The sequence below is a fragment of the Microchirus variegatus genome (genome assembly GCF_963457635.1).
Source record: "Microchirus variegatus genome assembly, chromosome: 16".
Classification (NCBI taxonomy): Eukaryota; Metazoa; Chordata; class Actinopteri; order Pleuronectiformes; family Soleidae; genus Microchirus; species Microchirus variegatus.
The window spans coordinates 4,962,243-4,978,307 of record NC_139817.1 but is presented as its reverse complement, the minus strand read 5'-3'; the positions used below and the strand labels follow the sequence as shown (position 1 = coordinate 4,978,307).

The window sequence follows — 16,065 nt, the reverse complement described above, 5'->3', positions numbered from 1 at the left end:
TTCTCCAAATGTCCCAGAATTTTCGCCTAACGTTACTTTTCTACAAGCTCAAGAGAACGTTCTCTAAAGGTTTCGAGACCGTTCTCCTTGTGTTACTTTTCTCCAACCTTCATACGACCTTTAGAGAACGTTCTCTAACGGTTCACGGAACCTTCCCCATGACGTTACTTTTCTCCAACCTTAATACAACCTTTCAAGAACATTCTGTAAAGTTTCCCAGAACGTTACTTTTCTACAACCTTCATATAACCTTTAGAGAATGTTCTCCAAAGGTTCCCAGAAGGTTCTCCTAATGTTACTTTGTGGATTAAGTGGATTAGGACAGTAGGACAACTTAACTAAATGATTACTCCTTAAAGACGTATTTTTAAGGAGTACAATTGTTCCAAAATCATATTTTTTTTACCACAACACCATCAATAAAACATAAATGAACTCGGTTATTTTATGACAAGATGTGACTCAGAGATGATGTTTTGCCTCTTTAAGGCACGAGAACCTCTTCAGCTGTATAAAATGTGTGAGCGAGCTGGAAACATTAATTATTCAACAATGGAGACATTATAACAAATAACCAGAGCCAACATTAGTTTATGGATTTATCAATGTAGCTACACCTGAATAACTCTCAGGGCTCCAGTTGGAATTTTAGAGACAAAAAAAAATCTGAAGTCAGCTGTTGCCTTTTGAAGTGATAAATCTGCCGCTGTAGAACTAAAACTGCGATATTCATAAAAAAGCTGGTGTCTGATGACTCATGGTGGGGGTTTTTTTTTCGATGCCTGATGCACGTTTTAAATTAACGATGATGACAAATCAGGGTTCCACGGTGAAAGCACGTAAACATATAAAACATATGCCTTTACAAAGGCAGTTGAATGCGTATATATAGATTGAACGGCAACATATGTCGCCAACGCCCCAGAAAAATCGGCGCGAAGTGTCATAACATCATGCGCGGTCGGATGACTGATGCCGCGGAGGAATCTAACGTGCTAACGTGGGCTAACGTGGGAGCGGTGACTGACGCCTGTCCTCGCTCTGCTCCCTGCAGCCATCTACGAGGCGTCCTGCGAGGCGTACAAGCTGATTGGCAGCTCCTCCGGCTTCTACTCCATTGATCCAGATGGGAGTGGCCCCCTGGGGCCCGCGCAGGTGTACTGCAACATGACAGGTGAGATCGCCGTGCTTCCCCCCCCATGTTGTCACCTTCACTCCTTGTTCTTTACTTTGTGTGGGTGTGTGGGTGTGTGTGTGTGTGTGTGTGTGTGTGTGTGTGTGTGTGTGTGTGTGTGTGTGTGTGTGTGTGTGTGTGTGTGTGTGTGTGTGTGTGTGTGTGTGTGTGTGTGTGTGTGTGTGTGTGTGTGTGTGTGTGTGTGTGTGTGTGTGTTTCGCTGAGCCACTGGCAAGAAAGTCGAGTCACTTAAAGATCAATCCGCATTGATCCGTCCCACAGTAGCTGCGACCGTCCAATAAGTAATCATTACGCTCACTCAGGGCACTTCCTTAGAGTTTATCCGTGGTGTGTCAATTCGTCGTGCGCAAATGTCAGCGTGCTAACGCCGCGTGACTTGAGTGTCTTAATACGGTCGTGTGTGTTTTTCACCGGATTTCCAAAAATGAAAAGGTGAACAAAAAAAAACCGACAGTTTATGTCATTTAAATGCGTTTGTGTTCAATTCAAACTCGCAGTGACAGAAAACAAAGAAGATGCATTCACTGACCCTCGTACAGTTCATCACTTTCACAGGGTCCACAGTGTGTTGAGCGTCATTCACTGACCCTTGTAAAATTCATCAGATTTGAAGGGTCCACAATATGTGGAGCTTACAAGATGCATTCAATGACCTTAGTAAAATTTAATTGGCTTTGCCGTGTCCACACCACGTTGAGATTATAAGTTGCTTTCAGTGACTTTTGTAAATTGTCAGTTTTGAAGGGTCCACGGTGTGTGGAGCTTACGAGATGCATTCAATGACCTTCGTAAAATTTAACTGAGCTTACGAGATGCATTCAACGCCCCTCGTAAAATGTAATTGGCTTTGCCGGGTCCACGCCACGTTGAGAATATAAGTTGCATTCAGTGACTTTTGTAAATTGTCAGTTTTGAAGGGTCCACAGTGTGTGGAGCTTACAAGATGCATTCAATGACTCTCGTAAAATTTTACTGGTTTTACCGGCTCCACACCACGTTGAGAATATGAGTTGCATTCAGTGACTTTTGTAAATTTTGTCAGTTTGGAAGGGTCCACGGTGTGTGGAGCTTACGAGATGCATTCATGGAACCTTGTAGAATTCATCAGTTCTGTGGGATCCACATCGTGTTGAGCTTACAAGTTGCATTCAATGACGTTCGTAAATCTTATTCAGTTTTTGCATGGCGTGTCGATCTCGGAGGAACAGTTGTGAGATGCATTCACAGACGCTCGTAAATTGCAGCACTTCTGCAAACACACACTAGCTACATGCTATTAGCTACACCTGGTGCTAATAGATGTACGACTTATGATAAAGTTCTAATGGAGGAATGATAGTTTTACCACGTAGTGTTACATTCAGGTCAACATGCCCGTCTGAAATATGGCAACGATGATAAACACACAGCATTTGCTTAACACGAGCATATTTGCCCACTTTCATGTTGACAAGAGTATTAAAGGTTTGACAAATATGCTTTTAATTTACACTTGGAACAGGTCAAACGCGGGTGATTAATGTGCAACTAATCGTGAGTTAACTACGGAAAACCATGCGATTAATTGCCATTAAACACTTAAATTGACCGACAGCCTCTAATGTTTATGCAACGTCCTCTCGCACTGGATAAATAATCCACGCCGGCCCCTTTGGAATGCGTTAGCCGCAAGAAGGATGACGCGCCCTTTCAATTTTTTTCGACGAATTCGGCCACATGCGAGCGTCTCGGATGAAAAACAAATTGTCGTGACAAGATTAGAGTTCAAACAGATTAGTCTTAAGGCTCAGCAGTGGCCTCTACAGGCGGCGGTTTTCATCCGAAGCATGTGTGGTCATTAAAGACAACACCATTAATCCCCGTGGAAACATTAATCTGCTGTGACTTTCACTGCACTTTGTCGCTAAGTTGTAGCATCGTTTTATTTTTTTTATTTTTTTTTAAGCTAAAAATGGAAACACAGGAATATCCAAATCAAAATTGAACACAAGTTTGTCCATTGATTTTTTAGTATAAAAGAGCACGTCCTGATACGAACGCACGGCTGACGGTGAAATCATTCACCTTCCCGCTTAACGGAAGAAGGAAGAAAAGGCCAAAGAGTCAATAAAATCATCGCAAAACTGTGCTCACACACACACACACACACACACACATCATGTCCGCTCTGTGCTTCGTGGCAATTTGTTGAGTTTTGAAGATGCACTGACATTTGACTTTTAATTATCTGCAGCGCTGGTTTTTCAAAACTCTCAGACGGCTGGACTCAGACAAAGCTCACCAAACCCCCCCCCCCACAAACCTCCCATTTACTTGCTTAGTTTCACCCAATATCCGGATGCCTGTATTTTATTTATGAGATTTAATCCCATCGGTTGAGGCGAAGATTGTCCAATATTGCTCTTTGAATTGACTTCATTGCTAAATTCAAATTTATTTGTATTGCACCGTATCACAACATACATCATCTCAAGGCACTGTATAATCCAACAGTTCACACAATTAGGCATCAGTGGAGAGAAAAAAAACACTCTTTTAACACTTTTAACACTCAAAGATGTGCAGCCATCTGCCTGGGCCGGTTGCGGTGAAAGGAAAAATGTCTGCCCTGTTTTTTTTTTTAGCATCTGACTTGAGGAAAGTTGAACAAAAGTCCCTGATGTGAAGGGTAATCAGACTTTGACCCAGAATCAGGTATAAGTGTGGCAACAAAAACAACAAAAATGTCTTTGCTAGCTTAGCTTAATCCGACATGTTGTTTTGGGCTATTTTAAAGGCGCCATATCTAAGAATGTGGCCAAAAACAGTCACTGCATTAAAATACAATCAAAATACAGAGGTCTTTTAGGTTTCGCTTTCTGACGTAACTGGCAACCCGTGGTTGCTCGGCAGCTGAGACTCTACTGACCGCAATGTTTGGTAGATGGCGGTAGGTGGCGCCACATGACGCCAAAACATGATTTCAAAACATAAAAACATGATTTGCAGTCTGCAAAATAATTTTTTTTTTAATGCAAATATTTTGTCTGTACTGTTGTTGTTGGTGAGTTCAGTTTGTTATATTAACATTATTCCTGAGTCTCTGTGACATATTAGGAGGATTTTATGGCCAGTTAGCTTTAGATTTATTACATAATGCACCTTTAAGTGATTTGGTATTTCCTCTGCCCTTAAAACAATCAGGTCCTTTGTAACACTGTAACCCAATAGGAGCTGAAATGGTTGCTATAGCAATCACATCAGGTTGTTGCTAAGCTTACATGGGCCACCCTAGGTCTGGGACGTTTGTCGATTTGTAGAAAAGAGTTGCTTTTTTGAAAAACGTACGTGCCGTAATCCGACATTCCGCGCGCGCACTCGTCCCAGTAACTTATCGCTGCGTTGCCATTACACTTCACTGTGTGTGTGTGTAGATTGATGGTGAGTGAAACTGGGGGGGAAACGTAGCCTCAGACGCGACGTGTCGCATAGCAATTCCAGCAGCGTCGGAGCGCGGTGAGGAATACCTCCTCTGACTTTGTCACCCACGCTGAAAAATGGGTTTCTCACCACACTTAGCAAAGTTGAATGATTGTTTAAGAGTTAGGTTGCGGAACATTTTGTCTCACACCACTTACGCTAACCCAGTTCCATTTTTTTGGCGCCCAGATTAAAATGGAACTAGTCTGGCTGAAACAAACGGCCACAAACGGAGTTGGTAAAAAAAAAATGAGCTACTGGATGTCCTCCTTTGTTGTCTGTTGTGTCGCGTTTCGACAACATCATTCGTTGTTGACCTAACCGGATTTTAAATAATGCGTCGACGACGTAAGACACAGTTTCGGGACAGAGACATCTCAGCTAGCTAGGTGAAGAAAATCAGTCGTGTAGACGCTGATACCGTTAAAGTGTTTTGAGCAGGACTTATGCTAACTAGGTGTCATTGATTCTTATTTTTAGACACTTCTAAATACGGACAAAAGTATTTGGAGGTCGGACCGTTACACCGACAAAGTACTTTAGTATAGAGTTGGTTCACTTTTTACTGCTACAACAGCTTCGACTCTTCTTGGAAGACTTTCCTGAAGAGTTTGAAGTGTTTCTATGGGAATTTGCGTCCATTCATTCATTCTTGTAGATCAGGGATATTCAACCAAAATTTCCAGAGGGCCAGCTTTTTGGAAGGCTGTCCAGCCAGTGGGCCAGTCAACCCTTGTACTACTATTTTGTGTTGCATGTACAGTAAACGGATACAAATAGATACAAAATGTTTTAAATTATTTAGCACTTATTTATTGAAATGGCTGCTAGTTTTGTGCAAAAAAATGTAAGTTTCAAAACCACCAACATTCCGGTACAATACAATTTGCTTATAATTTGGGTATAACAGTCACAATTGGCTCTTACAAAATTAGAGGTAACAAAATAAACAACATTAAGGTGCAATGGCCACAATAGGCTATTTTTGCAGAAATAATATTTCTGCAAAAATAGCCTATTGTGGCCATTATTGGTACTGTTGCTTATATTATAAGCAACAGTACCAATAATATTCAGGTACAACTGCTACAGTTGTCTCATAGTGCAACATATTCTAGTACATACATAGGCTGCCTACAATTACAGCTGTACTAGCATTAGCCAAAAGGGGACGCAAAGTGTCACAAAGTGTCACAAAGTGTCGCAAAGTGTTGCAAAGTGTTGCAAAGTGTTGCAAAGTGCCAGAAATAGGCGAAGCTAGGTTTTATTGGCTTTTTAATAATACATTCATTATTTATGGGTTAATGGGCCGCGGGCCGGTCCAAATTGCTTGAAGGGCCGGTTCTGGCCCCAGGGCCTTTAGTTGAACTGCCTTACTGTAGAACATTAATGAGGTCAAACCATGTCTTCATAGTCCTTGCTTTGGGCACGGTCGTGTTGGAATAGAAAAGGGCCTTCCTCAAACTGTTGCAAAACGAAAAATGGAAGCAAAGCCAAAAATGCCTTGCCATGCTGAAGAGCTTAGATCGAAAACAGTTTCCATCCATTTTAGTAGCCTTGATTTATGTAAATCCACCTCGAACACGTAAATTAATTAATTATCTGCTTCCGTCCAGCATTTTCAAACGCAAGAGCAACAACAACAACAACAACAACAACAACAACAACAACAACAGCAACCGTCTTCCTCTTTTTACTCGCCCCCGTCAGACATGTCGTTGTTTCCGCGGGGACGTTTTTTTTGAAGGCACTCGCGTGAACCGTGAAGTTTGACGGACAACGTCGAGGCCCAGATTCCCAGTCGTCGTCGCCGTCGTCTCACATATAGGACAAAAAAAACGTCGCCGGTTCACTTTGCGGAGACGGCGTTCGTCAGTTCGCTGTCACAACTTTCGTCAGTGTCCTCTTTCAAGGTTAATGTCCCTGTGATGTCATTCCAGTGGAGACTCGCTGCCATCGACTGACTCCCCCAACCCCAGCAGCAGCTATGCCTCAGCTTGACCTCAATTAAAGAATCTATTAGAGATGTAAATAACTATAAGCCTCACAACCTTATGTGAATAATCAATCAAAAGCGGAGAGGGATTTTCCTCCGAGGCAGAGTAAACACAAAATCCGCAAAATGAATATTGAGTGAGGGATGGAAAATAAGATGAAGTCTTTATCTGATGTTATCATACAGGCGGTTTGGCGGCTGCTCGAAGGTAAATGGGCGCTTTAAGAATCAGATGAGTCAGAAATTTCCAATTCAGACTCATCGCCTGGTTTGTTTTCGGGTGGACTTAAAAACAACCGTTTTCATATAGTGTTTATAGCGGCGTTGCGAAACACGTCAACATGTCACCAGCAACACAGATGGTTCGGCCGAGAACACGGATCACAGCCTCGCGTCGCGCGGCTCAACCCGCGAACTCGGTCTAACGCTGAGCTACGACGGCAAATATGCACAAACACAAGTGGGTCAAAGTATTATTTACGACAACATTAGCGTTTGGGTCAGTCCATCCCTGTTCTAATCCCTTTATGTATTTGTGTATGTTTTGTCTAGTTTTCTTCATACTGTACATTTAGACTTTAAATCAGCGGGGTCTCACACTTAAAGAGCTAATTTTGCTATTTTATTGTGACCTATACACTGTTCCATACCAAAACAAAGACTTTCATTTTTGACATTTCATGAAATATTGTCAGAAAAATTGCACCACGATGCCTTTTTCCTAAAAAGTTTGACTACTTTTTACTTCTGACAAGACTAGAGTCATTTGCTCGAACCTCAAAGGTTCCACCAGCTAATCGGCTACTCGGACCTTTTGCGCCATATTTTTAAAAACCGATTAGCGGAATTGATTAGTTCTTCTTTCTTTCTCTTCTGTCATAGGTCTTGTTTAAAAGTAGGTTTGCAGCCTAGTTGAGTAGTTGGAGTCGGTTCTTCTTTGGGTGAAAGTTTGAGATCGTGGGAATGTTTTTCTCGGCGTAATTTTGGCGGGAAACGCGCCAAGGGTATTTCAAAAACCCCGGATAAATGAGAAAAAGTCACACGTCACAAAAAAAAGACAAAAAATGACGTTATCCACATTTATATCGCTTGCTTTCACGGTCATATTATCTTTGTCCAACAGATATTTTGTTGTGTGTTTTCAAAAATCAGAACTTTTTTTTACGGCACAAAGGAACCATGCGAGAGAGAGTCGTGTTCACCCAGCGTCGACCATGTTTTTAACACAGGGATTTTATCATGTCACAACACAGCACACGGGCAACTTTGATAAAAAAACCCGAAAATTACCTGTTTTTTTGCTGCTTCTTTTCAACAGTTGAACAAACAGCAGCTGCTCGGTACATGACGCCTGCTTTTTATCTCGTCTTTCTTGTGAAGTGAACAAAAACAAATCCACCGACAGCTTTCGCCGCCTCGTTCTAAACTGACGCAATTTCTGCCAATCTTGAATTTAGCGTACCAGCGAAATGTAAACACACTCTGTGGCAATTTGAGAATTTGCTGCAGAAAAAACGCAAACAGGAGTGTGTGTGTGTGTGTGTGTGATTTAGTATTCAGAGAAATGGGCATGGATGATGTATTAATGTGAAAAGGTTAGTGCATTTTTTTTTTTTTTTTTTCATGTGTGAGGTGTGAGCAGAATGCAAGCAGAAATGTCATGTCGCTGTATTTTTAGATGTCTGGCACGCTCTGATTTTATGCTAACAAACCATTTTCGTATTTCGAGGATACGGCGAAGGGGGCGCCGTGTACCTGTGAACAGGCCATCACACGTTTTATGTAATGAGATTAAAAGGTGTGAACTGTGGGGTTCAGGCCAACTTTAACACATCCATGTACTTGCAGGGTGGCAGTGGGGGGAAGAGAGGTGTTAGCGCTGACATTTTCTCTTCTTCTTTTTTGTCCAGAGGAGAAGGTGTGGACGATTGTGAGTCACAACGTCACAGCTCCGGTCACGGTGCACGGCTCCTCGCCGCAGAGGCCGCACGTCATGGCGTTCAACTACAGCGCGTCGGCCGAGCAGCTGCGCGCCATCGTCTCCGGGTCGGAGCAGTGTCAACAGGAAGTGGTGTACAACTGCAGGAAGTCCCGCCTCTTTAATACAAGAGGTATGTATTTTGCCCTTAATCTTAATCTGTGTTTTTTTTGCTGTTAGGCTACGAGTATTTGAACATCGCACGTCAAAAAACGGCGACTCGCAGCTGTTTCGCTGAGGTTTTGCTGCTCTCGGTGCTAACAATGCTAGCTAGCTTACCTGGGAAAAAGTTGGCACTTCGCAGAGGTGGACGATAGACGCCATTTAACAGCTTATATACTTTGACCGTGTGAATGTGGATGAAAACACTGCAGCTGTAGCGCGGTCCACCGCGCCCGCTTGCTAGCCACCTGCAAATAGCACGGCAGATCGCATGACGCTGGTTCAATAACGTATCAAATTTACTTCAGGAATGAACCAACGAAATGGACTGGAGGTGTGAACACACCCTCACACTCTTTTCTTTTTACGTTGCTTTGCAGCATTGGCAGTGGTTGCTAATCCTGGAATAGCAGCCTTAGCAATTTGTAGCTAATTAGCAGAACAGCCAATAGGAGGCTGAAATCAGTTTATTTGCTCTATACTGAGAGGTTCCAATGGATTTATTGATCAATTATGCTCAGAGAAATGTTGTCTAGCCCAGTTTTATCTTGTCGTTAGCTCTGGTAAGATCGGGCCCACACCTCCGCCTACCAAGCAAAAATAAAAAATGTACAGTTTTACCTTAGCAAAACAAACCCTACCATGATGGAAACACTGCAGTTATGTCTGGCCCCTCCCTTGTTTTTTTTTCCAGTGACTTTTATGCTAACGTCAGCAGCGTTAGCAGTCGTGTTTATTACAGTTTTGGAAGGTCTACAGTCACCAGTTTTGGACTTTTTTGTCTTTTTACTTGCACTTTTATATTTCAATGTTTGTTTTGTAACTGTTATCTCCTGGTTTTTATTAAGTATGATGTGTGCTGCTTCCCCAGTGTTATGCTATCGTTAGCATCTGTACTGTTCTCATGTAAAAGTCTGACCAAGGGTTTTACCGTACCAAAACAAACCGTACCATGATGGAAACGTTATGTCAGTTATGTCTGGCCCCTCCCTTTGTCCCGCTCATCAAAGCTCCGCCCCCAAAATACGATTTCCAGTGACTGTTAAGCTAACGTCTGTTAGCAGTCATGTTTATTACAGTTTTGAAAGGACTAAAGTCATATTTTTTTTGATAAAACTGGACTTTCTGTCAGGGAAAATTAGATTTAGGCAAATAAGATTTGTCTATGATATTTTCTGCAAAAGTTGATTTCCATCCTCCGTATCCTTCCGCATTGGCCTCACGCTTGTATTCACCGCGGACCAAACTCAAGCGTAGACGGCGCTTTAGCGAGGGATTTATGCAAGTTGTCTGCCTTGTACTGTACAGTAAACGGGGGAGTGTTTGTTGTGACAATGTGGATTGAAAAAAAATCGGGGCTGTTTGTGTCGCGTCGCCGTGGGAGCTGCTGCTGCCCCCTCAGTTCCGCTCCCTCCTGCCTCGCTCCTCTTGTTGTGTGTTTTTCACATTTTTCCTCTCTCACAATAAGCGGCGAAAGCGCTCGACAACCTTTTGTGTGTGCGTTCACGTCGAACCGCTCTCGTACCTTTTGCTGCCCCAAACGCCGCAACCTTTTGCTCCTAAATCATGAAACATCCAGTTTTTTTTTGTTGTTGTTGTTGTTGTTGTTGTTGTTTTTACCGTCTCCCCGGGTTTGCCACGCGCGTACAAACATACAAACAAAAGTTCATCGTCACACTAAGACTTCAAAGCGGAAAAACAGATTTTCCTGTCTTTTGCACATCGCCGCGCCGCTAGATAAACATAATATCCCTTTTGACAACAAACCTGCACGACGGCGTATTCAAAATTAATTATTGGACAAAATTGCGCTTGCCATATGTTAATCTATGGGGGATTAGAAAAGAAAAAACACACACACACAAGCGCAGCAGCTGTTCAAAGCAGAGGTTTAGCGACGCAGGTACGAGCCGCACACAGTCCTGAAATCCACATCCATTATCGCAGCTCAGCTGTATAACGTGTCTCATTTCTCACGTCAGTCTGTATTGTTCACTTAAAAAAAAGCAGATGTTCAGTCACTTTAATGTGCTCCTAATGGTTCCTCAACTGCTGCCTTATTTGCATTGTTAAAGACTTGGGGTTTTTTTTTTGTCGTCTTCCTTATTTAGTATCCTGATGAATATCTTCAGGAATAGCTCAAACAGCTAAAGCATCAAACACGGCCCACAGAAGCAAATTTAATCCGTGTGTCCTCTCCTTCACTCTTTATTTTTATCCTATTGTTTTTTTTTGTGTGTAACGCGTCGGCACGTGTGCGCGAAACCGACTTGGCATTTTCGGAAAAAAACCTTCATTAAAGCCTCACGACGCGCAACGCCGTCATCGGTCCGAAAATGGCACGAGTGTCACGGTGGTTAGGTCTTAGATGCTTAGAGCTCGGGCAAACATCTGGAGGAGATTGATGACGTTGGCCTATTAAAGTCTCAGCGTCTGCAGCTCCTATGGAGTTTACAAAACGCTCTCGACTGTAAATCACTCCGGGCCGACGGCTATGGTCTTGAGTGTGGTTGACGCAGAAGGTTGTGCGGTCGCCGAAAGGACAGTCGAAGCGACTGCGCTGCTGATCCGTCTTCTTCACATCCTCAGATAACAGCTAGAACGTTGGAAGGGTCAGTGCATTAATGGACATAATTGGAAATATTAGCTTCGAGGAGTCTCAAATGCTAGTTTCAGATCTTCTCCGACAGAATATGAAGTCGATATTTTGTCGTATTACTGTCCCATTAAGAGAAATATAGAGGATTAATCATGGTCTGTGAATCTCAACTAACCCTAACCCACCAATCTTGAGGCTTCAAAAATGTTGTGTTTCCATCGTGGTACAGTTCGGTTTGGTCCAGAATGGTACGGTTCGGAATGGGTCAGAGAACAGTGACCTTTACTTTGTGTTGTGGACTCGTCGTGAGCCCAACAACGGACAAAAACAATTTGATATTGGTGGTGATATTAGACAGAATTTCTAAGTAAAAGTGCTTGTTTTGATATAAAATGATGTATGTTTCACAATAAAATGCACAAAAACAGAGAAATAAATAGAACATTTTGCAAATAATGACGAGGATAACTGTAATTAGAACAGCTTAAAGTTGCATTATGTAATAAACCTAAAGCCAACAACAACAGTACAGCCAAAATATTTGCGTTAAAAATAATCTTTTGCAGACTGCTAATCATGTTTATGTTTTAAGTAGGCGCCACCTACCGCCATCTACCAATCATTGCAGTCAGTAGAGTCTCAGCTGCCGAGCAACCACGGGTTGCCAGTTACATCTGAGCTACAATGAAAACGAAACCTCGGTATTTTGAATTTGAGTGTAGTAACCGTTTTTGGCCACATTCTAACATATGGCGCCTATATCTAGTATATCTAGTTTAATGTTGATTGTAATACACTTAATAAAGCAATGATTACAACTTAATGTCTTATTACCGTTGCTAGCAAAAGATATTGCTAGGAAATATATTTAGTCTTATATTCTGTCTATATTACATCGCCTCGCTGGCAGATGTGGTCCGCGGGCCGCCAGTTGGACACTCCAAGTGTAGAGTATTGTACGCACAAGTGTCTCCAGACAGATCCAAATAATAATTAAACGCTCAAAAACAATAAAAAACAAAATCTCGACAGCTTTCAAGTTAAGCTGCTGTCTACTGCATCTCCTCATCTCGATATCTCAAATTTATCCGTATGTTAGTTTTCCCCTCACCATTTTAAATGCAAGTAATCCCCCCGGCGTTGCCCCCCCCCCCCCCCCCCGCTGTTTGTTCCTTTGTATTGTATCGAGGACGCTCACGGGGGCTTTGTGCAACCGGGGTTTTAAATATAGACTACAAGCGGGGAGGAAGTGGGATGCATTTGCTTTCTCGCCATGTGTAAGTCCTGTCAATATCCACCCAATTTAAGGCAGAGAGCGAGACCGACCTCTCCTTCAGGAAAATATCGATTGTTGCCTTTTCGTATTTGTGTAAACCTGTTCGCTCGTCTGAGCGGCGGCTTTAAAAAACAGGTCGCCGAAATAGAGAGAGGATGCGGTTTTGTCTGCGGTGGTTGAAGCAAGGACGGCGAGATAGAGAGAGAGAGAGAGAGAGAGAGCGAGGGCAAAGACAATAAAAGCACGTATTATTTTCAACCTTTGTAATGCAAATGTCGGCGGCCCGGCCTCGACCAGGGTTATATATCCTCTCTCCTCCCTGAGCCTCATTATTACCTTTTGAGTTTTACCGAAATGTGAATTCAATCAAGTGAGTCAATATGGAAAAAGGTGCACGCGAGTCAATACTCGGACGCCTGGTGCTAATCTAAATTAATCTAAACGCGCTATGAAAACGATGAGCGGCCCATTATCGTACGTAAATATTACGAATCGGAATTATTGAAGAGCTGCTATGATACGACTTTAAATCTCTCGTTAAAGACTCTTGCGAGGACGACTCGCGTGAGACTTGAAGACCGTCGTGTTTAATCTTGATATTACTGCCCGTGTTGACCTTCTTCTCAAGTCCAAATCATGCGGCAGGAAGACGTTACAGAATGAGAGAGTGAGACTCTGAAATGCTGTTTAATTCTTATATTATATTTAGCTTGAGCTGAATCCAGTAGCCTGAGGTTTGAACAACGGGATGAGGTTCTGAAATAATGTCTATTTAATGGTAATGAGTCCTTTAAAGCAGTAGAGAGTAACTTTTAAATATAAACAAATGAGTAATCTAGTTTGGCCCATAAAACGTCCGAAAATGTTGAAAAAATCGTCAATCAGTGTTTCTCAAACCTGGAAATGGCGATGTTTTCCGATGAAAAACCGAAAATGATTCCGTCATAACGATTTCTTTGTTATATGGAGCAAAGAAACCAGAAAATATTCACATTTAAGAAGCTTAAACGATCAGAAACCTTGTTTTAATCATGAAAAAACCCTAAATCGAGTGTTTCAGAACTAGTTTGTATTTAGTTCATTTTGCTAATTCGCACACACTGCACACAGGAAGTGATTTTATGTCAACACGGATGATGGAGGCAACAGCTACATCGCGCTAGTAAAGCGAGCCGACCTATATAACACAAGTAGCGGCCACAAAAACCTGCTCGTTCAGCAGTTTCACAAGATTGAACGCTCAGTCAGGTCTGATAGTATTGCTTGACAGAGGAGTTACATACCGCATCTTTAAAACAGGGGAATTGCATTTGAGGTAGAATCTGATTAATTCCACATTAATAGCTCGAATTATATCGCAACGCGTTTTATACGAATACATACTGAATCGTCCTCCTGAGTGACAGACCGACCACCTGACGCGTCAACATTAACCGGAGCCGCTACGTTCTCCGATGACACCTCGCATCGCTCGCTGACATAAACCTGACACGATCGCATGCGTGCGTGCATCCGTCCGACCGCCCATACATTAAAGATGTAGCTTTAATGTATGGGCGGACGGAAAAGCAGCACACACACACACACACACACACGTGTGACGCATGATTGTATATTCTGACGCGTGGCTTTAACGGGCTTCCTTCCTTCGCTCGCTGTTGGCAACATCTCCGACGCAAGGTCACGTCGCGCGAAAGACGAGTGAAGCCGGAACCACTTAACCCTCATACAGAGGCGGTAATGAATCGCGCATTTTACGGTAGCGGAGTCGACAACCTCGCGGTGGAGGCGTTACCGTTGAAATCCAAACAAACACCAACGTTTATGCGACGACGAGGTTTGGTTAAAAGTCGAGCGTGCATGATTCATGAGAATAAGTCCATTTAAGAGATTTATCAGAAATTAATAGTTTGGACTTGAACGCAAATCCCCTCCCGTGAATGATCAGTTTGTTCTGTCTTCGGTTCTCGCGCAGGACTTGTTTAATGTGCATATATTTATGTTCTGATTCCATTTTTTTGCTCACTTCCCAACACTGATTCCCTCACCTAGGTACAGTATTTGAACAGCTGTGTCCCCCCCAGATAGACACTGTACTGTACTGTGCTTGTTACTCGAGGGGCTTGAATCACTTCTCTTTTTTTTGCCTCGGGAAAAACTTCTTCTAAAAGAATTGGATTAAACTATTTCAGAGCTGCGAAAAAGAAGTGATTCCAGATAGTGTTGAGTTTCCTTTTTTGTCTTATCTGGGCGAAACAGATGCAACTAATCCACTTAGAATCTAAAATGGGTGCATAGATTCACTTAATCGGAGGCATTTCCGATACCGAATCTAAACCGTTGCATTGGTCTGTCCTAAATCCGACTTATGTTCGAGGGAATTAATTGCGCTTGACCCAAAACGTGACCGGCATTCTGACCAATCGTGTGAATCAGAAACCCAAACCCTCTAAGGCGTATAGAACCTGAATACAGGCTTGGGTTCTAAAGGTTCCACGTCCTGGGCTTGAAACCTTGTTTTAATCATGAAAAAACACACTAAATCGAGTGTTTTCAGCCCTTGTTTATATTTATTTCATTTTGCCAATTCGCACACGCTGCGCACAGGAAGTGATTTTACGTCAACACGGATGACGGAGGCCACAGCTCCGTCGCGCTAGTAAAGCGAGCCGACCCATATAGCGCAAGCGGCGCCCACAAAAAACCTGGTCGTTCAAGCAGTATCACGAGACAGGTCTGATAGTATTGCTTGACAGAGGAGTTACTTGACATACCGCAGCTTTAAAACAGGGGAATTGACAAAAACGTGACCGGCATTCTGACCAATCAGGTGAAACGGAAACGTAAGTAGAGGTAGAGATGTATAATTCAAGCGTGACCAAACCCTCTAAGGCGTATAGAACCTGAATACAGGCTTGGGTTCTAAAGGGTCCACGTTTAGACGCTGTACTTCATGCATTAAGGGAGCTTTTCCATTATTCAGTTAAAGCTCTACTCGACTCTTTTCCCAGTATTCCGTAGTACCTCATCAATATGGTCTCTTTTACTTCTGTTTCCACCTCATCTCCCTCTTGTCCTCTCTCCTCTGTCTCCCATTTTTCCCTTTTTCACCCCAACCTGTCTAGGCAGATGGCGGCATAACATATTACAATTACAACTGTTTTACAAAAGTAGGTAAAAAGTTGATCCGAATCATGCTAGAACTGCATCATTTGACTCCCGATTTTAAATTATCTCGTGTACACAAGACGTGTGTTTGCTTCATATGTGATGATAGTATTTTTGGGGTGATTTGTGCTCGCCTTTGGCCCCCTAGTGGCCGAAAAAAAACAATCCGCTCTCCCTTTAAGTTTCAGTTTTTAAGAGTCGAGTCGTGCTAGTAGAACTGTAGAATGGGGGG

At 42.7% G+C, this 16,065-nt stretch overlaps 1 protein-coding gene across 1 annotated transcript in view; it reads left to right on the top strand.

Moving 5' to 3' along the window:
- The window catches only part of cntnap5a (contactin associated protein family member 5a), a gene marked incomplete at both ends in the record, with an annotated part of 138,333 nt that overhangs the window by 76,337 nt on the left and 45,931 nt on the right, over positions 1-16,065 (top strand). The window contains 2 exons of the mRNA XM_083903183.1: positions 1,055-1,174; positions 8,561-8,761. Of these exons, the coding sequence (XP_083759309.1) occupies positions 1,055-1,174; positions 8,561-8,761 (321 nt within the window). The remainder of the gene's footprint in view (positions 1-1,054; positions 1,175-8,560; positions 8,762-16,065) is intronic.